The sequence below is a fragment of the Lissotriton helveticus genome, chromosome 8, assembly GCF_964261635.1.
Source record: "Lissotriton helveticus chromosome 8, aLisHel1.1, whole genome shotgun sequence".
NCBI classification, from domain to species: Eukaryota; Metazoa; Chordata; class Amphibia; order Caudata; family Salamandridae; genus Lissotriton; species Lissotriton helveticus.
Window position 1 is genome coordinate 1180695383 of NC_136069.1, and position 24393 is coordinate 1180719775.

Sequence of the window (24393 nt, forward strand, 5' to 3'; positions counted from 1 at the left end):
AATTTCAACACCCTACTGACATCCAGGGAATGCAGAGACCTTTCCGCTGGAGTGGAAGGATTCTGGAAAAACTTAGGTAAAGTTATAGTCTGATTGACATGGAAATCAGAAATCACCTTAGGAAGGAACTTAGGGTGAGTACGCATCACAACCTTAGCAGCATGAAATACAGTACAAGGTTCTTGTCAACACAACGCCAGAATTTCACTCACCCTGCGGGCCGATGTAATGGCCACAAGGAAGGCCGCCTTCCATGAAGAGTGCTGCAAAGAAGCCTTATGGATGGGTTCAAAAGGCTCCTTCATCAACCTGGACAGCACCACATTCAGCTCCCATGAAGGCGAAGGACGCCGAACAGGAGGAAACACTTTCTTCACTCATTCCAAAAAATCTTTAATCACAGGAATCTGGAAGAAGGATGTCTCTGAAGGGCATTTCCTATACGCAGTTAATGCTGCGAGGTGAACCTTAATAGCATGAAAATTAAGGCCAGACTGAGCCAAATGCAAAAGGTATGGAAGGATGACATCTTCCTTGCAGGTCGTCGGATCATAGTTCTTGGAAGTGCACCAAATGCAGAACCTCTTCTACTTGTAAGCATAGGAAGTCCTAGTGGAAGGTCTCTTAGCCTCCCTGAGTATATTCATGCAATCGTCAGGGAGATTCAGGCGTCCATAGTGCACTATCTCAGGAGCCATGCCGCCAAACTCAACAATGAGAGGTTGGGGTGCACCATCTGCCCCCTGAACTTCGTGAGAAGGTCCGGCCGACACGGCAGCCACAGGTGGGGTGGGAGAGACCAGTGAAGCAGGTCCGTGAACCACCACTGTCGGGGCCACTCCGGAGCAATGAGGATCATCCGTGCTCTGGACTGAGACAGCTTGATGAGTACCGCCGGAATCAGGGGAATGGGTGGAAAAGCATACAGAAAGCTGTACGACCAGCTGATCCATAGCGTGTTCCCCAGAGTCCCCGGTTGGTAATACCTGGAGGCGAAGTCTCGGCATATTCTGTTTTCGGCGGTGGCGAACAGATCTACGTCCGGAGTGCCCCACCTGTCGAAGATGTTTCCTAGCACTTCGTCGTTTAGAACCCACTCGTGGTTTTCTTGCACCAGCCTGCTGAGTGCATCCGCCTGAGCATTCTGCACACCTGACAGATGGGTAGCCGTTATCGTCAGTCCTCTGGCTAGCAGCCAGTGCCAGATCGCCTGCGCTTCTTGTGACAGTGTGCGCGATCTCGAGCCCCCCTGCTTGTTGAGGTAATACATTGTGGTCGTATTGTCAGTCTGTACAAGCAAGGACTTGGTCTGGAAGGACGGATGAAAGGCCTTCAGTGCCAAGTGAACAGTTCTGAGTTCCAGGAAATTGATGTGATACGTGGATTCCGCCGGGGAGCACGTTCCCTGGATCTGTAGATGGGCTGAATGCGCTCCCCAGCCATGGAGAGAAGCATCCGTGAGGATAGTCCGAATGGGAATGTCCTTCTGGAATGGAACCCCTATGAGGAGATTCTCTGCTGATCACCACCATCTCAGGGACTGTTGAGCGTGAAGGGACAGCCGGATCCTGTCGTCTCAGCTCCCCCGCTTCTGGTCCCACTGATCCTCCAGACATTCCTGCAGCGGCCTCATGTGGAGGCGTGCGTGTGGCATGAGGAAGATGCAAGAGGCCATCGACCTCAGTAGAGAAGACACCGTCCTCACTGTCTTAGATGGAACAGCTATGAGAGCCCGAGCCTTCCGACGGATTGATAAGCGTCGCTCCTCCGAAGGAGACACGCTTGCTGAAAGAGTATCGATGGAGGCTCCCAAATACTGTAGGCACTGGACAGGAGTCGGAACAGACTTGGACATGTTTATGTGCAACGCCAGTTGGTTCAACAGAACGTCCGTCCTGTTGAAGTGCAATTGCGCTTCCCGGAAGGTGGAGGCTTTGATCAACCAGTCGTCCAGGTACGGGTAGACAAACACCTTGTTCTTTCTCAGGTGCGCTGCCACCACCGCCATGCACTTTGAAAAAGTCCTGGGTGCAGACTTCAGTCCAAACGGTAGTACGGTGGACTGATAGTGATTGGCGCTGACTAGAAAGCCCAGGAACTTCCGGTATTTCCATGCAATGGGCACATGGAAGTACGCATCCTGTAGATCTATTGCGCAAAGCCAGTCTCCTCTTTGTAGCGGAGGATAGATCTGGTGCAAAGACAGCATGCAAAATGTATCCCTGCGAATCCATTTGTTTGCTTGTTGCAAACCCAGAATGGGCCTGAACTCGTTCTTGTCCTTCTTGCGCACCAGGAAGAACCCTGAGTAAAGTCCCTTTCCCCTTTGAGACAGAGGGACGCCTTCTATCGCCCTTTTTCTTAACAGGGTATCGGCCTCCGCTTGGACCTAGCGCAGCTGGAACTGCGAGCGAACCGGTGGAATTGCTGGAGGAGGGCTGACAAAACGAAGACTGTATCCATTGCAAACAATATTCAGCACCCACTTGACCTGAGTAATTTTTCTCCACTCTGCCAGGTAATTTTGTATGCTTCCCCCCACCGGAGCGGGTAACGGACGAGGGAGGAAGTAGCACCTCAGGGCTTAGACCCAACCGGGCCCTTGTTCGCTGAGGAGGACTGCTGGCCGCCTCTGCCCCTATGACGCTTGTGGAAAGGCTGCCGCTGGTACTGCTGCTGCTGTTGTTGCTGCTGGCCAGCCTGACGACTTTGTCCTCGCTTCTGGGAACCATATCTCCTCTGGAACGGACGGAAGGACTTCAGTGGTTCCTTTAGTTTCTCCAAACCAACCACCTTCAATGTCTCTACTTCCGCCTTCATGCGGGCCATCTCCTCATCCGCATGCACCCCGAAGAGCGTCGATCCAGAGAACGGCAAATTTGCGACTCTGCTGCGCCGCCGGTTTGAGAGAGGTAAGGCGCAACCAGGAATGGCGTCTTAAATTAATGCCATGGCAATAACCATGAGCCGCCAGGAGAGAGGCCTCCACCGCAGAGCTGATGACTTGATTGGAGACCATCATGCCCTCGTTCAATATCTCCTGGAAGTCTTCCCTCCTATTCCTCGGGAGGAGCTCGATAAACTGTTGCAGAGACTCCCACAAAGCGCTGTCATAGCGACCCAAGAGCGGTGAGGCACTCGCCGCTTTCATTGATGTGGCAGCTGTACCGCAAACCTTCTGTCCGGCTGAATCCATCTGACGGCTCTCCTTGTCCGGAGGCACCGTAGAAGACGGAGCAGTAGCATGCGGTTTCTTGGCTGCTGTCACGATGACAGAATCCGGTACAGGATCTGACCTCAAGAACGCCGGATCAGAATCCGGTGGCCTGTACTTTTTTTGCAGCCCTAGATGGAGCCGACCTTACCGACGCCGGGGTCAGAAACAGCTCCGTGGCTGGTTCCTCCAGTCCTGGCACCAATGGCAACAACGGGCGAGAAAGATGCTGTTTGTGCAAAGTCTCAAAGATCACAGAGGTAGATGGCGTGGGTACCGTCAATGTGATCCCTAACTTCGCTGGCCCCCTCACCAGCTCCTCCTGAAATGTCACAATGTCGTCCACAGGTGACACTCTCGTAGGAGGGGAATCCGCTAATGTTGGAGAATACCTCCGGTCACTCGAGGAGCCCATGTACCGGGACCGCGACCTGTCCCTCCTATGGCGGTGACGGGACCTCGTGGAGGAGCGGTGTCTACTGCGATCCCTTCCTCTAGACCTTGATCTAGATCTCCTGAGCCTCGCCGGAGTCGCCGGTCTTAGAGGAGGCGGAAGCGGAGGAGTCGGAGCCGGAACCTCAGGTCGAGGTTGTGGAGGTCGGGGAGGCGGCGGAAGAAGAAGCAGGGGCGGTGTAGGAGGCGGTGGAAGTGGAGGAGGAATCGTTGCTGAAGGAGGAAGCTGCGGAGGAGGCATCCTCGGTGGCAGCAGTGGAGGTGTAGGCGTCCTGGGCCTAGAAGGTGAGTAGGTTCGTGAATACTCCGTTTCCGATGACCTCACCACTCTCCTCTTCTTCTGAGCAGGCCTCGAAGAAGATGTTCTGGAGGCAGACCTCTTTTTGGCTGAGTACCGGCGTCGCCGCGACCGGGAGCTCGCCGATGAAGACGACAGACTGACCACTGAGGCCGGGGACACTGTCCTGGTCCTTGAACGTCTCCTCGACGTCGATTTTTCGTTCCTCGACGTCGACCTCTTCGACTTTCTACTCCTCGACGTCGATCTTCTAGACGTCGACGCACTCCTCGATGTCTTCTCTTCGACGTTGACTTACCTCTTCTCGACGTCGACGGCGAACGCCGTCGCCTCCTGGACTAATCTCGATGTCGACGGTGTGTCGATGCCGGTGAAGTCCTCGACGTCGACCTCGTCCGAGGTCTCGACGTCCTGCCCCTCGACGTCGAGGCCGCTTGGACCCACAGCCCTGGGTCGACGGGGAGCAGATGGTAGTCATACCTCTCGACGCCGAAGCTATCGACGTCGACCTGGATCTGTGCCTTTTCTGGGCCTTTTCTTGACTGGGGAGCCCCCCAGAGGCCAAAGCACGGGCAGAGGACAATGACTGAGTCCCTCCATGCCCAGAAGTCCCACCTGGCTCTTCATGTCTCCTCTGCTCCAGGCCTTGGAGACTAATCTTCTCCCTGTCACGCAGGGTCCTCCTAGAGAAAGAGTGACAGATATCACAGGAGTCAGGGACATGGGTGGAAGGGAGACAGAGTATGCATACTCTGTGTGGGTCAGATTTAGCCTTCTTCCTACCACACTCAGGGCACTTGTCGAATAAAGCTGGCATTTTCGACAATAAGATGTGGTAAAACTGGTTAAACAACACAGCAAATGGAAGAGGAAGACCCTAGACGTCGAGTGAAACTCAAAACACTGGAAAAGTGCCAAAAATTGAAGAAATACCCAAAAAGGGAGAGCTCAATGCTCCAGGGTCCTGCTAGCAGGAGCCGGAAAAAAGAACGGAAAGTAAAATTACTTTGGCTGTGCATCCTGGGATACCAAGGGTCTCTGGAGAGTTCCTTAAAGGCACGGCATCCCTTTTCCAGACACATAATGGAAGCCTATGGGGGTTGTCTGTCCAACCCTTCCTCTCTATCATTTCAAGGATTTTGGTTAAGGGAAGTTTCTCGATGGGTGAAACTTGGCAATATGTGTAAAATTTGATTTTATTTGGCTATCCTTTTCACTTTAAGTTGAAGTATTGGCCAGTGTAGCCTTGTGATTATAGGCTGCATTATTTGTCTTTGATTTTCTCTTAAGTGTCTATGCAGGACTGCAAAGAAGACAGTTTAAGAGATTATGTTTGATTGCTCCGGGGTCCCCGCACATGGGCGGGACTATTCACTAGATTATGACTATACACAGAGATCCCCTACTACAGAAGTTTATTTACACTGCACATTTTTAGCTTTTTAAAGAAGTAATATTTCAGAATAATTTTTAGGTCCCAAAGGATGTGGGGCCTGCTGAAGGCAAATGAGTAATGGTTGAGGAAATAGCATGAGCCAAATGACCATTCTTTCAAACAGATTGTACTGATTTACCTTGAAAATCTGAACAAAATAGGTTCTTCTCTGTGTGATAATATAGCTATAACATGTCAGAGCTCATATAGTTAAGTACATGGTTTGTAAAATGTGATTATCAAATCATAGTCGGAAGCATTATTCAAATCAAATGGGAAAGTAAACTACAGGAGCTCAATTATATTTTTATTTGCCCTACCAAGACCTCCAGGAAAAGTATTTGATAAAATGGCTTTCATCACATCATCAGTATTCCTTTTTCATATCACAGACTGGTTTGAGGGATCTGGTGCACACTCTACATGTCAAGATAATGGAGATGTACCTGTACCGTTGTGGAATAAATAGGTATCTCAGGTACAATTACGGAGAAAGTACCTGTATTCCTAATCCTACCATACATGTTTAGCACTACTGGCCTAGGTAGATTTACCATTGGGAAATGCAATGGGAACTTATTTAAAATTGGATTGAGTACAGGTGCAAATGGATGAGTGGGTAGTTCTACTGACCATCCTGTATTACATTACGGGAATCCCCCCAAAAACATCTTAGGAGAAACTGAGTCTGTCAAATCAATGTTCTGACAAGGTTTGAAGCAAACACAAGGAGATGATAGACGGAGTGCTGAAACTTTTCAGACACTCAGCCCCAGTCACAGACCTGGGTTGAATCCATCATCGTTCTTTAGCTCACTTCGCCACCTCAGTTCAGACACAGCTATATGCAAATAAGTCTTGACCCTGTGCCTCATGGGAACAGTCCAGCATGAACTGCCAAGCCATGTTTTTCCTGCACCAGAAACAAGCATCCTGGGACCGGTTTCGGACTAACAGCCCTCATCAGCCAGGCTAGCTTGAATCCAGTGGCAAAGTGAGCAAGGGACCAGAGTCTGGGCATACCCTGAAAAACTTAGGGCGAACAAAGCAAACGCAAGGAGATGATGGACAGAGCGCTGAAACTTTTCAGACACTCACCCCCAGCAGAGATCTGGGTTGAATCCATCATCGTTCTTTAGCTCACTTTGACACCCCAGTTCAGACACAGCTATATGCAAATCAGTATTGACCCTGTGCCTCATGGGAACAGTCAAGCCCGAACTGCCAAGCCATGTCTTCCCTGGACCGGAAACAAACAATGTTTGAATCTAAATATTTAATGTGGTGGTTTGAAATACTACCTAAGTATGAGGCACAACCATTAGTAGTGCAGAATACATGCCTTAAGTGGTCAGGCTTGGGACCAATTTGGTTCCAAACCATGGGCAGATTGATCTTTCCTATTTTGTGACAGTGTACCAGAGAGAGCAAGAGCTTGACCAGAACAGGTCCCAGTACCCACTTATACCATCTACAGCTTTTGAAAATTGCAGCAACTCCATGAGGTGCTTTCAATATTTAGCAAGAAGTAAAACGTCATCTGGCACAGAGTAGAAAGGTCATTTAGAAGTGCTAGGGCAAGCTGATACTAACAAGTAGATGAAATAAGATTTGGGCAGTGGGGGGACTCTTGATATACACATACTGCCAGCAACCAAGAACAAGGTGAAAAGGAGGGAGAGCGGGATAAAAAACAAAACAAAAAAAAAAAAAAAAGATTTGGTGTGTGCTTTGCCCAAAAACATACCTTCAATTCTCCTTTGCATGCGGTTTCTGTTCACTTCGTAGTAATTGCTGCTGCCAGTAGAGCTTGAGGACAGTCTGTGTAGAATAGGGGCAGAATTTGAGGTAGCAGTGGCTGGCTGAACGGAGCCTCTATAATATGTAGCAGTTCCTGAGGTACGGTATTCATTAGAATTTCGACAGGTAGGGCTGGATGGCTTTACTGAATTGAGTGTGGATTCCATAGATTCCTCTCCAAACCGCTGTTCTTTGGAATTGATATTTTCTTCAGTATGCACTGTTTGAGCTATTTATATAAAAAAAAGTAAAGTACAAACAGGGTTTTTAGCAAGCTTGACATTCCAGTGTGGTCTGCTTCACTTATCGTTGCAATCAATCTGTACCTATTAAGTATAACGCATACTACATTAGGGCAAGTCAATTAAAGGGGGCGGAAAGGTCTGAGAGTTGACAAAAAAGACATACTCAGCCATGGTTTAGTAACATATACCTAAATATAGCATATTAAAACATTTTAAAGCATGTGTTTTTAGGTGTATACATTTTTTAAAATTAAATATTCATTAGGGAATAGCTTTATAAGTAAAAGTTTACCCGAGTTTTAAGCGTTACTGTTTACAGCACAAAACCTCTTCTAATTAACAAAATATATAATTTGCACAGTGACTACCAAGTCTACTCTAAATTCTACAAAATGTATCATGTTTTAATAAATTATGAGCAAATTCTGACAGAGTATAGTTAAGCAACTAGTAAGTCTAATAAAACATACACTACAGTGAACAGATACCAATGATTTAAATCACCATGAAAGGAATGATTTGCTTTATTTTAAGTTAGCTGGAAACAATATTGAGAAAGTGAAACCCCGTATTAAGCAGACTATTCCTTTCAATGATTTCTAAACATTACAAAACTGCACAGTGCCAACGATGGCACCTAAGAAAGCGAGTTACTACGATGAAGCCAGGTGTGACTTTGACATGTTGAGGGTGCCGCCCCCTTACCCCCACGATTTCAGGCGGTTCGCTTTTGTCTGTGGTGCATCTAGGAGCATTTGGCATAGGGCTTAGAACCCAAAGTGTGTGGATCTGTAACGGTCACATTCATCTGCCTGTGCGACATGGTTTAAAACAGGTCATCCGTGGGAGTTAGAAAAAAATAATCTGTATGGGTTCAAAAAAGCTTTGGTACAGTACAGAAATTGACAGGAGTGGAGCTGTGGATCTGTGTCGAATGCACAGAAAAAGAGGAAGCAATGTCAGGATGAAGGGATGATGTCTAAATACAACCGTATGCAGTCATGTCTGGAGGCTGGACAGAGTCACCAAAGTTTGTACCAGCACGCAAGGGGAGTTGTAGAAACTCACCAGATATAGTCAGAAATTGGGGAGATCAACAAAGTAAGGGACTTGCAATTATAAGTATTCTTCAGAAGGACAAGTTACTTACCTTCGGTAACGCATTATCTGGTAGAGACGGTCAAACTGCAGATTCCTTACCTTTGAATTTTCCAGATGTCAGGCTGGATTCAGAAACTTTTGCTGAGCAATATCCCTTGTGAGCGCCGTCAGGTATCTCCTTTCTGCTCCACGTGGCGGCGGCGGTTATGATGTTGTGGTCAACTATATAGGTGCCGTCTAGGCATGTGGATGTATGTACTTTTTGTTTTTTCTCACACCAGAGGCACAGAGCCACGAAGTAACTGACGTAATCGTATGCAAAACTAGGGTCCTGAAAAGCAGAGTACCTAGCCCAACAAAATCAGTCCGCAAAGCGGGGAGGCATGGGTGGGGCTGTTAAGGAATCTGCAGCTAGAAAGAGACTCAACCAGATAATGTGTTGAAGAAGGTAAGTAACTTGTTCATCTGATAGAGACTTCTAGCTGCAGATTCCTTATCTTTGAATTAGATACCCAATCCATATCATCCAGTCAGTGGGTTGCGGACCAACACTTTACACGAGGAAGTCCTACAGGACCGAACGGGCAAATAGTCTTTCCCTGTGGACCAGACTGTCCAGGCAGTAGTGCTTGGCAAATGTGTGCAAAGATGCCCATGTTGCTGCCTGACCGATGTCGAGGACTGGGACACCTGAGCCAAGGCCGTAGTCGCTGCCTTTGCCCTGGTGGAATGGGCCCTTAATCCCTAAGGGGGCTACATCTTAGCCAGAGCATAGCAGATCTTAAAGCAGAGAACGACCTGTTGAGAGTTGGCCCTTTTTTGCACTGCCCGCCCCTTCTTAGCTCCCATGTACCCCACAAAGAGTTGGTCATCCACCCGGAACTATCTAGTGCGGTCAAGGTAGAACGACAAAGCTCTATTTGGGTTCAGACTGTGGAGGCGCTCCTCTTCCTTAGAGAGATGCGGGGGTGCAAAGAAGGTGGGCAGCATGATGGATTGACCCAGATGGAATGGGGTCACAACCTTTGACAAAAATGAAGCACAAGTGCGAAGCACCACTTTGTCTGGAAAACACATCATGTAGGGAGGAGTACAAAAAAGCGCCTGCAACTCACTCACCTTCCAGGAAGATGTCATCTCCACCTGAAAGGCTGTCTTGACGGTAAGCAGCCGGAATGGACAGTTGTGTAAAGGCTCAAAGGGAGCACGCATAAGATAAGTGGGAACCAAATTAAGATCCCACTGCGCTATAAGAAAGGGCCTAGGTGGAAACATATGCGCCAGCCCTTTAAGAAACCTATTTAAAATCGGAGACCTAAAGAGAGAGTGTTAGTTTGGCAGCTGCAAAAGAGCAGACGGACAGAAAGATAACCATTGAGAGTTCCCAAAGCAGAACCCTGTTGGGCAAGTGGTAAAATAAATAGAAGAACAGTGGTAAGAGAAGCAAAAAGAGGGTCGACAGACCTTTCTATACAGTATAATACAAATTTCTGCTGCAGGCGTATACCGTCTTAGAGGAAGGCGGTCTGGCCGCCAAGATTAACATTATGTACGTAAAGGGGTGGAAGATCAAAAGCCATCAACTGCCGCTGCTCAAGCTCCATGCATGGAGGAGCAAAGTTGACAGATTCGGGTGAGGGACCCTCCCCTGCTGCTGCGTCAGAAGATCCTCCCAAAGGAGGAGCCTGATCGGAAGATCGATGCTCATTTTCAGAATCTCTGGATTCCAGACTCTCTTAGCCCAGTCCGGAGCCACAAGAATGACTTGGGCCCAGTCGCTCCGGATCTTCCTCAGAACCCTGGGCAGGAGTAGTATGGGCGAAAAGGCATACAGCAGGTTTGAGATGCACTTGCGACGAAAGGCGTTGCAGAGCGATAGCTGCCTTGGAAACTCCAGCAATCAGTATTGCTGACACTGTGTGTTCTCTTTGAAAGCGAACAGATCTAACCAAGGTTCTCCCCACTGCTGAAAGAGACCTTGCACCACCTCCGACTGGATGCGCCATTCATGATCGGCTAGGCATCACCGGATGAGATCGTCCACCCTGGCGTTCAGAGAACCTCCTAGGTGTTGAACCACCAGGATTATGCCCTGCTGTTCGAGCCATGTCCAGAGACACAGGGTACTCTTGACAAAGGGTCCACAACCCCACCCTGCTTGTTGCAGTACTACATGGTGGTGTTGTCCGTGAACACCTGCACTAACTTCCCCTTGACAGTTTTTTTTAAACATGATGTGAGAGACATTCCTGGCCAAGTCCTGATGACAATGCATTTAATGAATTAAGAGACAAGTCTGCAGTCAAGTGTATCTTATATGGGGCTAGATTTGCATTCTATATGGAGCTAATATTTAGTCTTTTAAATCAAACAAAAGTGTTTTCTGTACAGCAGTCGTGGTGAAGGTGCGTACTTGAAGGTGCTCTCATATGTGATAAAGAAGAAAACGGCATCTAAGTGAAAACAGTTTATGTGTCAAGAGCATTATAATTAGGTCGAGTAGATTATTTAAGCCACTAGACTTGCAGGTCTAGTAACATTTGTTGGATTTTTCGAGCCCTGATCCGTGATGTCATTTGGGATCTCATCAGTGATGTCACTGACCATGTCATGAGTGATGTAATATGTGAGGTCATAAGCAGTGCAATGAGGGGCCGCGAGTTATAGTATATAGTTATAGTACGACTGGAAAGTCAGCCTAACTATAACGTTCCTGTAACCTCTGCCTTCCAACGCAGTGGTGTGCCGCGTAAATTTTGCAAACACAGTCCTCTGAAATCCCCCTCCAAACATTTGTCAAATGCTTGGAGGGGGATTTTCATTTATGGAATAAACATAATCTAAACGGATTTGCAGTGTGCTCCTGTTTGTTAGCTGACGTGATTTTTAAAACATATGTATAATATATATAAATACATATATAATTTTAGTATACACAACACACACACACACACATATATATATATATAAAAACAGCCTTAATAACGAAGCCTTTACAATGACTGACCTGAACAATGAATCCAAAACAACAACCTTTCTATGAACCACGAAATCATTAACCACGGCTTACACAAACAACGACTTTCCAAAACCACAAATAAAACGACTTCCTAACTGGCCAATAGATGGCATTATTGTTATATATAGTGTTTATACATCTTTTCCAGAAAGGGTCTGGCTCCTGGCAGAGGAGGACGATGTTGAAGGTTCTCAGGTAGACCGTCTAAATGAATTTTACCTATAGGGTTAAGGATCTAGGTGGACGAGGGTACTAGTTAATTACCATAACAGAACATTACGTTTTCTTTACGTAATGAAACCTTGTTGGACGTTGTTCGAGCATGAGCGGGTGGCAGCAACAAACCCTCATTATGGTTTAAGGAGTAAACCATAACTCTTGGTACAAACAGGTAACGTAAATCTCAGTGTGTGCCTATGCGCAGCCCAACACCAGCGGCGCTGGCAGGAGCCATTGCAGATTTTGTACGTTTAAAATATGCAGCTGTACTGACAGGAAAAAACAGACCCATTCAAGTGCCTCCCTTCCTTCCTTCAATCAATGTACATAGCCAGTTAATTACTGTCTTATTGTAAGTCTTCCGTCTATGACGGAAACGAATATCAAATAGTTAATTTGTTTTGCCAAAGAATCTTTACATAAAATTGTTTAAAATAAAATAAATGTTTAATTTAATTACATTTTTTATTCAGTGTTTCGAACATGCGTTTTTTTTTAGAGCAGAATGGTATATTTAGGAAATGAGCCAATTGAAAAATGTTCGTTGTTTAGGAAGTCGTTGTTAAGATTGTAGTGGTTTGGCATTGCTTGTTGTTTTGGAATTCGTTGTTTAAGTAGTAGTTGTTGAATCATATAGCGCTACTGCAGGAGGCAGTTTTCAAGGCAGCAACTGTAAAGCGTGGCAGGTTAATAATAATAAATAAATCCACATTTGTAAAACGCACAATCACCCACAAGGGTCACTAGGCGCTGGGGCCGTCGGGAAGATTAAGCAAGCTATTGCTCAGAGTCACATGGTGCTGGGCTAATCTGCCGCCGGTGCCGGGGATCGAACCGTGATCCCCAGATTCCGGAGTCAGTCGCTCTAGCCTTCTAAAAGTGGCGTTTTCAACCACACAATATAAAAATAATCTTTACTCAAAGATGCATATTACATTCAGAGTTCAGGCATACTAAACTCCATTTCTCCATCTTGTCCCAATGGGAAGTTATACTTGTAAGATGTTACAAAGTATCTCTCATTCTATCCTATGGGACAGATAGCCTTTCAATAGTGAAAAATGAATTACACTGTATTTCACTATCAGTCACACACACCAGTACATGTCCTACCTTTTACATACACTGCACCTTGCCCATAGATGTACCATGGGCCTACCTTAGGGGTGACTTACATGTAAGAAAAGGGAAGGTTAGGGCTAGGCAAGTTGGTGCACTTACAAATCAACATGGCAGTTAAAACTGTGGGCAGACATTGAAGTGGCAGGTCTGAGACACCTTTACAGGGCTACTTCTGTGAGTGGCACAACGCTCCGTCCATCATCCCCATTTGTATCGCTTTGGAGGCCCACTAGTAGCATTTAATTTACAGGTCCTGGCACTCTCAGTGCTCTTTTACTAGGGACTTACCAGTAAATCAAACATGCCAATCATGGAAATATTAATCCATAATATAATTTACAGTACGAGCACTTGCACTTTAACACTGAACAGCAGTGAGAAAGTACGCAGCGACACTAATCCAGCAAAAACAGATTCAAAACCGAGAGGTCAGAAAGCAAAAAGACAGGGGAAACACGCCAAAAGACGCCAGGTCTAACACTTCCCGAAGGGTGTCAACTTGAATTTTTAGTCTTAGTTCTGTTTAAGAACCTGACGTGTGAAATTGGCTTTAATGTTAGATCTTGCTTATGTATGAGAAAAAATACAAAATACACTCCTGTGTGTTTGTTTGTGACGGTGGTCCTGCCTCTATTTAATTCTTTTCTAGAAGTTCCCATAACTCCTTTGCTAGTGTGGCTCTTTGTTGGTTGTTGTAGGCCTGTCATGTTGGCAAACTTGAAGTTGGATTGCCTTTTTGTTGTATGCAACAAAGTCTGATAATACCCAACATTCACTTGTCTGTTGTTATTTCTCTCAGTTCTTTAAGGAAATCTTGGGTGCTGCTCCCAATGCTGTTGAGTGTGCTGGAGGCGATCTGATAAAGTCACTTTGATTGTGCCTTCCTCTAAAGGGCGGACTTCTTCCTTTAGCTTTCCTTTGAATGGACTAAGGCGCAGGTAAGCTCTGCTGCCTTTGTGAGATAACCTGAAATGTCCTACGGTCCAGAGCTGACTATGCTGGGGTCTTAGTGGAAAAAGAGTTTAGTGCATTGACGTTTTCTCTTCTGGAAGAATGAGTTCGTGGCAAAACTTCCCTTGTTTGTAAGGCTGTCATGGCTCAAGCTGTATAAGTTGCCATCTTCAACTTTAAGGTTTTGCCAACAAATCCTGGCCATAGAAAGAGGTGGTCAAATATGCAGGATTGTACTCCAGACTAAAACCAGATATTAGTAGCCAAGCGTGCTTATGGAGTACCATCCCCATACATAACTGATTCCTGGTTCGATCAGCTGAGTCCAAAGATGATTTTTGCAGGTACATGCTGCAATCATGCAGTCTCTTCGCTTTTGGAACTTTTCAGGGAAATGTTGTATTAGCACCTCTATTTCGTTCCACGAAGGACGGCCTTTTCTTGAGAAGACAGCTTTGGAATTTGTGATTCTCCATGGGATTTCTACTGCAGTCTCAATCTTTTCTATAGTGGTAGTCCTATGGTGGTCTTACTACTAGTTTTCTTCCTGGCTTTAGTGACAATGAGCCCGGTTCAGCCTGGACTTTCCTCATGATGGTCAAATTGTTTGGCAGAGATGGACTAGCTGGGTATTTCTTTACTTCCTGTTGACTTAATATTAACTTGTTCTCATATTTTGCTGTCTCATTCCAGTGCATTTTCTGCTTTGTCTGTAGGTTGTAGTCCTCCTCTGTATGTTGGTGAGGATCCTGTCATCAATTCTCTTGCTAAAATGTAAAAGAATTCTCTAGGTTCTCTTCATCTGCCTCTTGGAATTTTTTGCCCCATTTACTTGGGATTTCATATTGGAAAATTAAGACATCAAATTCTTTATTTTGAAGAATGCCTGCCATATCTGTTTCAAGCCGACGTTTTTGTCTTTCAACTTTGAGAGCCCTTTTGGTCGATAGTCTTTTACGGGCCTTAGGCATCTTATGTTGTGGTATCTCGGACTGTTTGTCTCTAGCTTTCTATCCAGTATTCATGCCGAGATAGAGTGTACAGAGATTTTCACCACATCAGTATATTTTGTTTTCAATGTATTCGTCAAATCTTTTATCTTGTTGATCATCTGTTTTAATGACAAAGGCTTAGATTTATTGCAAACTAAACTTTACAGTTTTAAAGGCTTTTGCGCTTGAAGCACTGCTTGAGTGGACTTTTTCATTTCAGGTATTTCGATGTCTAAGGGAGTTGGGTCTACGACATCCATATCCTAGATATTTTCACTTTGTCCCTCATCTGAACCTTCTCTAATGTGTATGATCCCTCACCGGAAAAGCCATATTCTGCCACACTCTGCTCTTTCACATCTACCACACTGTAGGATGCCCAAAATTGCTTCTTTCAAATATTCAAAGTCTTAGGTTTAAATTGGACGTAGGCCTTGTTAGTCTCAGACATACTGTCCTTTGGAAGGAATAACGTTGCATATCTTGTGAACATCAGTCAGTGCAAATATTCAGTAGCACTTTGGGCTGAATTTAGAAGGAATATTTTCTTTGCACCTTGTGAATTGGGCAAATATGCTCTCACAAGGATCTTTCTGGGTCAGAGAGAAGTATATCTTGATGGAGAGGATGACCCAATGCGAAATAAATGTGCATTAGGCCACTACCTTACCATTTTTAGCTCCGACGAGGACCACAAAAGTTGATCATCCACTCTGCCTGACGCAAGCCTTCTATGTAATGTGACTCCAAATGTTTGAAATCCAGTCTATGTAGCCGTTTCTCCTCCTCAGAAAGGAAGAGGACAAAAAAAACTGCAGATTAATAGTCTGGCCCATTTGGAATGCAGTAACCACCTTGGGTAATAACGGGCAGGTGGATAAAAAAACTGTGGAAGCTGGAGAACCTAACGGGCCCAGACGTTCTTCAGAACTTAAGAGCTGAAGTTATTGCTATCACCAAAACTTTCTTTAGAGTAAGCAGTTGAACCAGAGAACTGTGCGTCAGCTCGAATTGGGCTGTCATCAAGAAAGTTTACACACAATTCAAATCCCACTGACAATCAAGAGATTGGGAGGAAACAAACAAACCTTTTACATAATGACCATGGCAACCAAATAGCCCTTCACCGTAGCCACAGTCAGGGCCGGACTGAGAAACAAAACCGGCCCTGGCAAAGTGCTCGGCCGGCCCCCTGGGGGTGCGACCAAGCTCTTTGCCGGGGCCGGCCGGCTGCAAAAACGGCCCTGTAACAAAAACGGCCGCCACCCTTGCGGCGCACCGGGGGATTGCCCGGTGCCCGCAACGGCCAGTCCGGGCCTGGCAACAATCCGACAGTGCTATGCAAGAAACAACACAAATTCAACCGGACAGTAAAGACAAGGATTGAGGCCTTCTAACTCACACCACTGAACGAATTTGCTCAGTGACATGCATAGGTGGATGAGGTAGTGGGCTTCCTGGTCACTAAAATGATGTTGAGACATTGAGTAGGCAAAATGACTCCTCTGCACTGCTTAATTTCTGTCCGTACAGCTGCAGTGACTGCTGTGAAAGGCCTGACTATGCTGCTGCACAAGGAGGTTTGCTCGGTGCTGGAACACAAGAGGTAGATGAATGCAGAGTGTCAAAAGAACTGCATACCAGATCAGCTCTGCTTAAACTACGAGTGATCAGGATCAGCTGTGCTCAATCCTTCTGCATCTTACGCAATATTTCTGACAGAAAGGAACCTGTGGAAAGGCGAAGACCTGGACCTGAGACTGTCGGAACCTAAAGGCATTCCTCAGGGAACTACTCCAAGGGAAGAATATGGCATACTACTGGGGCACTACCTGTTCCGGGCCATAATAAAGAGATCCATGAATGGAAACCCCAAACTGGAGATCACCTCTGTCACTTGAGATGTGCCTTCCACCCATGATCATCCAGTAGGAGACAAATGAGAGTATCTGCCCCCCCCCCCCACTTGAAGGGAACCTGGTAGTTGAGCTACTACCTGGAAGATGCCCAGTCACTGCGCCTACTTAGACATGCAAGTCACTTACCCTCATAGGGGCCACCAGGGATTTCACACCGCCAGGTCTGTTGAGATAATGGGCAGTAGTAGTAGTGCTATTCAACATAATCTGAATGCCCATCACCTGCCCATCCACCCAGCTCCCAGTGGAAGGGAGAAATGCCTTCACTGAAAGACGGACAGTCCACAGCTCGAGCAGATTTATGTGCAGCTGCTGCTCTAAAACCGACCCATTCCCTGTGCTATCATGTGATCCAGATAGTCACTCCAGCCCAGGGAGAAGGCATCCTTCACCATTGTAAGATAAGCCTGCAGAGGCTGAAAGGATGACCCACTAAAACATTGGAGGGGGTTCATTCACCAGTGCAGATCCGGATGAACAGGGTGAGAGATGTGCAAATGAGCTGTGAGATTCTTCTGATGTTCAGCCACTGTGACCGTGAGCACCACTGAAGGACCCTCATCAGTTATCTGTCATGTGGTACCAACAGGATGCATATGACCTAGTGGCTACATTGATGCAAGACCTGCAGAACCAGAATCCAAGCTTGAGTCAAATCCTGGAATTATAACTCTCCCCATATATGCGATCCTCTTGAAAGGAAAAAGGCCTTCATGTGGCTCATGTTCAGTACTGCGACTAGGAAGGTCAGCCTTTGCACAGGAGAGAGGTTGGACTTTTTAATGTTAGTGATAACGTCCAAGATGTGGGGGAAGGGTCAAGAGAGGTTTAGAGGCAGCAGAATAGGCAGAGGATGGCACATAATGCATCTGCTGCTGCTGATGTTGGGGGTGCCCCTTAGAGCCACCTCTGCCTTGAAAGGAGCAGTACAGCTGCTGGGGTGCCTGGTTGTACTGCCCTGGAGTAGCCATTAAAGTTTCTATCATGCTGATGGAATGGACACTCTTGGAGGCTAGGCCCCCTAAGCAAGCCACAGCTAGCTGTTTTTGAAGTGTTCCAGGGAGAAGTCTTTTCTCTTCAAAAAGTCAGCCACCATTAGGGTATGTCCATGAATATTGCTTAGAAATCTACTGAGAAGTCAGTGGATTGCATCCAAGCAAGCTGGCACAGTTTGACAGCAATGTTCACGGACCAAGCGACAGTCAGGGCTTGACTTCAAGTTTAAATGAATCCAATAAATCATTGACCTGCAAATAGCTCGGTGGGTGGTCTGGAAAGCTGATCACTGACTGTTTCGCCTATGCCCACAAGACATGGGTATGTGGCCCAGGCAGTAGGTGGCCTTAGCATAGAGGAGGGCCAGGCTGCCAGAAGGCAAGACATTAAGCTTACTGTAAAGTTTCTTTGACTCTCCATCAGGTGGTAACAGTGGAAAAGGTGTCTGGGTTTTACTTCCAGCTCAAGGTTTGGACTATTCCTGTGACTTCCTGTGACACTCGAGAGGACAAAAAGTGGGTGTCAGCGGGAACTGCGCTACGGCATCTGGTAACCTGTCTGGGGACTGTATACTACAGGGCCTGAAAAAGGTTTTTAACCAATGAAGCCATGTCAGGATCAAAGAGGGCTTGATTAAAAGGAAAAAGATCTCCACCGGTGAGGAGAAGGGTAGTAAAATGTAAGACTTTGCCTCTACAGAGAGCAAAGCCGATTTCAGCTGTTTTTTTTTTGTCCTAATAGTAAGTCAGGAAACTTCCTCTGAAGCAGGGCCTTACAAGAGTACGGGATATTGGCTTACACCGAAGGCTCTAGGCCACTCGCATTTTGTAAATCCAGATACAAGCCAAAATTAATATTATAGTGGGGAAGAAGTTTATCAGCCTCTGAATCATTAGCCTGTGTAAGGCCATAGTCTTTATCAGGTATCGCAAGAGCATCAGACTAGTTGAGTGTCTCCTCTATCCGGAAAAATCTGTGAGCCCTACGGAGATGCTCTGCCTAGGGAAATCATTAAAGTTCAACTGAACTTTCTCTCTTGCTACACACATTTTCTGTGATGCTAACTTATTTGAGCAGCACTGAGAGTGGCATCTGGGCAGCACCAAAGGAGGTTCCAAATTAACAGGGCACAGTGCTTGGCAGAGTTCTTCCTAGGCACTGGAGGCTGTGGAGTAGAAGCATCTGGTGGTATAGGAATTGCCAAGCCTGTGGGAACGTAGGAATTGCCAAGCCTGTGGGAACGTGCTCCTGTTTGGGGTGGAGGAGCAGAGGGTGAAGAAGCTATCCTGAACAGATTCAACATAGCAAGGGGAAATCGCTTGCCCTACGTGAGGGCAGCAAATGGACACAGGTACTCCAGTCGTATCTTTTTTTAAAGTAGCCATCTTGTGTTTTTTTAATGAGAACATTTTTGGGGAGATCGTTCCCTTACAGGTTATTATTACTTGTGGGTGAAGGAGATGGTTTAGATGTCCCCATGTGGCCATTAATCAGAAATAATCTTGTCTATCATTCCTTGGTGGCCTTAGATTGCATGGGGGCACAAGAATCACAGATGACTTGTTACCCATATACTTTGAGCCTGGTTAAATCAGGATGTAGATTAACTGTCCCTCCACAGAATCCAAAACATTTTCTGAGCCGAATATTACAGACCTATAGAATGAGGCATAGTTTTATCGCCTGTTCGAGAAATACATGGCTGAGCATGCTAAATAGTTCAGCGAGAATGTAACAGAAATGCTTGAAAAGGACTGTATAAATATGAAAACTAAGAAATGCATAAAAATACGTCTTTCCGCTTTATTCAAGAACCAAGACCACTAACACTGAAGCAGATTTACACAATGAAAAGCTGGGAATCCAGATCAGATTCTGATTTATCCTGGGTTGGATTACAGACACCTTTCTGAATTTCGAGACAATGTACAGCTTTCCATGTTGGAGAAGAGCAGAAACATTAATTGAGGCGTCTGGAGAATGATGGGTTGGAACTAAATTAGTAAAATAAAAATACAATCTGATAGAGACTACTAGCTGCAGATTCCTTCATGTAGATTCCTTCACGTAGAATTATCCCCAGGCGCTAGACTGGATCCGGAAACTTTTTGTCACAGCTATCCTTGCGCGTCGGGGGTGGGGCGACATCACGCGACTCTGCCCAGGCGTCATCCGCGTGCGTGATGTCAGCGAGGTCACATAAGCACCACCCCGGCGCATCTACGTCAGTTTTTTCCTTTTCCGTGTGCAAGACGGATCCGGTCTTGCTGCGGACCTGTTTGGGGCCCTTTTTTCTTCACCAATTGTCTTCTGTCTGGTGGAACAGTGTGCGAATGCCTTCAGGCTTCAAAACATGCACATCGTGTAAACGTCTTATGTCGGCGACAGACCCTCATCTCATTTGTATGTGGTGTTTGGGGGAGGATCACGGCACCACTGATTGTGAGGCGTGTCAACAGTTGAAGCCGAAGTCGCGGCAGGAGCGCCGCATGAAACTTCTATTGGTGCGTCTCTCCAGGTCGACCTCCTCCCCTCGATCTGCTTCGGCAGACGGCTTCAGATACGGCCGTGGTCGTCGTCCCCGTCCTCCGATCTCGAGAGAGCGTCGCTCCCCAGTTGGTAAGTGTCGCAGTTTGTCCCCAGGGGCTGGTGTTCTGCTTTCCGGGGGCGTGGACTCCCTGAGGGTGATGCGGCCCCACGTGTCGTCCTCCTATCCACCGTTTCCCGGTGAGGGGGTGTCGAGAGTCCAGATGGAGACATACGCGACGGCTTTGCAGGCCTTGCTGGCGTCTACTCCTCCTTCCCTTCCTGGGGCGTCGGCAGATCCCTTGCCTCGCGCGGGGCAAGACGACTGGTTCGGATCCAGGCTTGGAGGATGTGGTGCAGCCCCTTTGGGGTCCCTCCTTCGTGCCAGTGCGCCCCTGCCTCGCCGCAAACTCCAGCGGGAGTCCCTGTGGTGTCGTGGGAGGTCGCCGGGGCTCAGGTCGCATCCCCAAGCCCCTCTGGGCAGGGGAAGGCCTCGTCCATGGCTGAGCTGACGCCGTCAAGGCGTCAGTGTCTGCTTCGGGCAGCGCCACAAGGTCGGTGACCTCATCTCGTCCCGCTCTGGGCCGAGGTGGGGACTCCTCATCTCCCTCCGGGCCTTTCTCGTTCCTCCCCGCAGGCGGCTGCCTCGTCGGAGGGCGAGTGGGAGGTTGAGTCGTCTCTGGCGCCACCTCATGAGTCGCCGGACCACCTCCGCAACCTTCTGGGCCGAGGCTGGCGGATAACTTCGGGTCACTCCCCCGGTCCCTCTCGTCCCTCCACGCAGGAAGGAGACTGCCTCGTTGGAGGTCAAGTCGGCGCCGTTCCGGCGCTGCCCTTTGGCCTGTGGAAAAGTAAATTTTGTCATGTTCTGTGTCCCTACGTGTCATCCATCATATGTTATGTGTGCATGATTAAATATGCATATGCATTCCCCATGTCTGATTAATGACGCAATTACAGTTGTGTCCCCCTCTAGTATGCCAGTTTCCAGTCCTCGTGAATAATACGAATATCAGGCCTATGTAAAGCTACGTTGCCACGTTTCTCAGTGTGCACGTTATTCCATTATAAAGTCCCCGTTTCTAGGCCTCAAAAGGGCCCGGACACCAGATTCAGCTCCTGTCTCCTGAAGCCTCGCTGAGGAGGGATACAGCCCCCACCTGTATCCTCGACCCTTCACTTACTTCCTGCCTCGCAGTGCCCGGCCCAGCCTGGCTCAGTCTCTGAGTCTGCCAAGAATATGTTATGATTCCAGTTATCAGTTCAGTCCTCCTTCTCTGCATTCCTAAGCTACTGAACTGCATCAATAGTTTCCGTCATTGTCTAGCCTTCACGTCTCCACGTTAGAGAAATACTGCATTTAATGGTCATTTCATATTCTTCATATTCTTCATCACGCACTACATGTAGAATAATGCATGGTCCAGTCTTAGAATCAAGTTAGCCTTGCCCCTCCTAACTTCTAGTTCATATCAACATGTTCCCTAAACATCAGATACTAGATAGGGTTTAGGTACATGTCGCTCCGACCCTCCAGACTTCAGTCTCTGCTCCTAGCACAGAGTTCATAGCCCCCAGTTTCTCCTAGTGATACGTCATTGCTAGTTTGCGCGCACCATCAGGTTAGAGGTCCCGGCTCCTCAGGTAGCCCCCTCCATGGTTTCCGCCCCATTCATGACATATCCTGTTACGTTTGCATCACATGTCTATGTATACGCCCAGTTACACCTACTTTCGCCCTTATCTTTCGCGACTGCTACGCGTCACGCCTTCTGCTCCACCCACTGCTACGCCTACTGCAATGTAATGCTATGTGTTTGCGTTATGTATATATGCTCATGTATTGTTATTAAAAGTCAGCGCGCTCATCCCAGATCCAGCCCCAGCAGCTGCTGGGCCCTGTCACCCTGTCATCCTATTCCTATACAGGTTGTCCTGTTCTTGTCCTTATGCTGTATTAAACCTGCAAAACTCCTACTACCTCGAATCTTGACTCTTATTTATTGAGCTATCTGTTATGATATATGTCTAGTCAAAAATAGGGTATTATTTATTTATTTACCACATAATGGCGCCCGAATAGGGACTTGCCCTTTCCCCACGCGTCGGTGAAGCCACGCCGACCCCCTGACCCTCTGCAGTCGTGACGGAACTCTTCTGCGCAGTGGCAGATATTTCTGCTCAAGTATCCCTCAGGCCCACGGAGGAGACGGAGGAGGCGGTCCAGCATCCAGACGAGACGGTGGAGGAACGCGGCGAGTCCCGACCAGAGCCCAAGCCAAGAGTCCAAGGTCCGAGGTATCCGGAGGTCCACCCGTAACTGAAGTCCGAAGTCTGAAGTTCGTCGTCCGTCGTCCTAGCAGTCCAGTCCAGTCCGAGGTTTCCGCTCTTGCTGCCCGGTGAGTACCATTACTGGGGTAGTATCTAGACAGGGTCAATCTAAATTGACTCTGGTCCGTGGGTTGGTGGTACACAGACTCACAAACGAAGTGTTCACCTAGGTGGATACGGGTCTTGATGCGTCCCTTTATGGGACCGGTATGTTCCGTACTGTTTCAGCAGTGCATCCAGTAAACTCTAGTCTGTTCCGTTCTCGAGAAATTCTTGTGTTTCTGTTCTCAGTATTCCAGGTAGTATTCTGTTCGAACTGATTATTTTAAATGTTTGTCATGTATTTTAATGTCGTGGTATGAATGGGGAATAAGTATCGTGTTCATTGTGTATTGTATTGTGTCTAGATTACAGTTCAGTCATGCCCATATTTTCCAAGTTACGTCAGTTAAAAACTAGAAAGGGTCTGCTGGAAGCAGCAGTTCCCGTCCCGCCCAGGGACAGTCCAGGTCACTTTATGTATCAGAAACATGGCATAAGTGCCATATTGTATCTAGACTTATGGGTGGAGTATACCAAACAGTTAGAAGAAAAGTATAGATGGCCCGTATCGGGTACATGGGATGCCGGATGCATCATGCGAGTAGAAGAAGCATTATGGAAAAAGAAAGCCAGACAGTCACAGAAAGATGCCATCGAGTTATGGCGTAAAGAAGCTCATAAAAGAACTGAAAAAGAAATCAGAAAGTCAGAATTAAGTAGAGAATCCTTAGAGCGAGCCCAAGAAAAAGAATTAATCGAGATAGGTGAACAAGTCAAAGCCGAACAGTCAGACAGACAGAGGCATGCCCTTATTAAGGGTATGTATCCTCTTCTTGCTGAGGGCTTGCCAAAAGCGACCCCAGAGGCATCCAGTAATTTCCCGCCACCATTAGTTCCGACCAAGCTACGTCACAAACAGACCGCAGCTGATATTTTTATTTCGTCCTATCTGGACGACACAGTCCCTGAATATGCAAATCCTGTTCGCGCTCCGCCAGTCCCTGTAAATCAGGCACTTCCCGCTTCTCCAGACACCGGAGTACCTGTTACGGTACCCCCGGTCCAGCCCGCCATACAAGTCCAGCCTACATTTCCATTTCCCGCTCCACCACGAAGAATATCAGTCGACGATTCTAGTCTAGGGGCCGCAGGAGGAGGTCCTCCTCAAACCCCGCCGCCACGCAAGCGTTTATCAGCACTCGAATTACATGCTCAAGCATCACAGCGTACTCCCAAGAGTAATAAGTCTGTTGCAGAAATCAGGCAAGCCCTTGGCGAATGTGCCTATGACCCAGTCCCAGGCGAGAATAATATGGTTTTATATTCAGTACGCGTAAGGAGGGTGACCGAGTATCTAGTCACCCTACCCAATATGAAAGAAGATCTAGACAGGATATATCGTTTCATCCGTACAGGGGATGATCCAGAAAGTATTAGTGATGCCATGTCTCAAAGGAAAGCTGAGATCCAGCGTATGATATTAAAGTTTTTAATTAACTGTCTAATAAGAGAACAAGATTACCCGTCTAAAGATCCGGCCGAAATGAAAACCCTGACAAAGTGGAGTGATAATATAGCCGAGGGTAAGCACAATACCATTAGTGCCATGGAGAGTATGTACAAGAAAATCCGTAGAGAAATAATAAAGATACACGAACAACGTAAAGCAGCACAAGTAAGCGAGAAAGAAAGTAACTCTGATACTGAAGAGGTAGAGGACGAGAATCCCG

At 47.1% G+C, this 24393-nt stretch overlaps 1 protein-coding gene across 1 annotated transcript in view; it reads right to left on the reverse strand.

Moving 5' to 3' along the window:
• The window catches only part of SCML2 (Scm polycomb group protein like 2), a 747375-nt gene that overhangs the window by 113529 nt on the left and 609453 nt on the right, over positions 1–24393 (reverse strand). The window contains exon 14 of the mRNA XM_078658111.1: positions 7148–7429. Within this exon, the coding sequence (XP_078514237.1) occupies positions 7148–7429 (282 nt within the window). The remainder of the gene's footprint in view (positions 1–7147; positions 7430–24393) is intronic.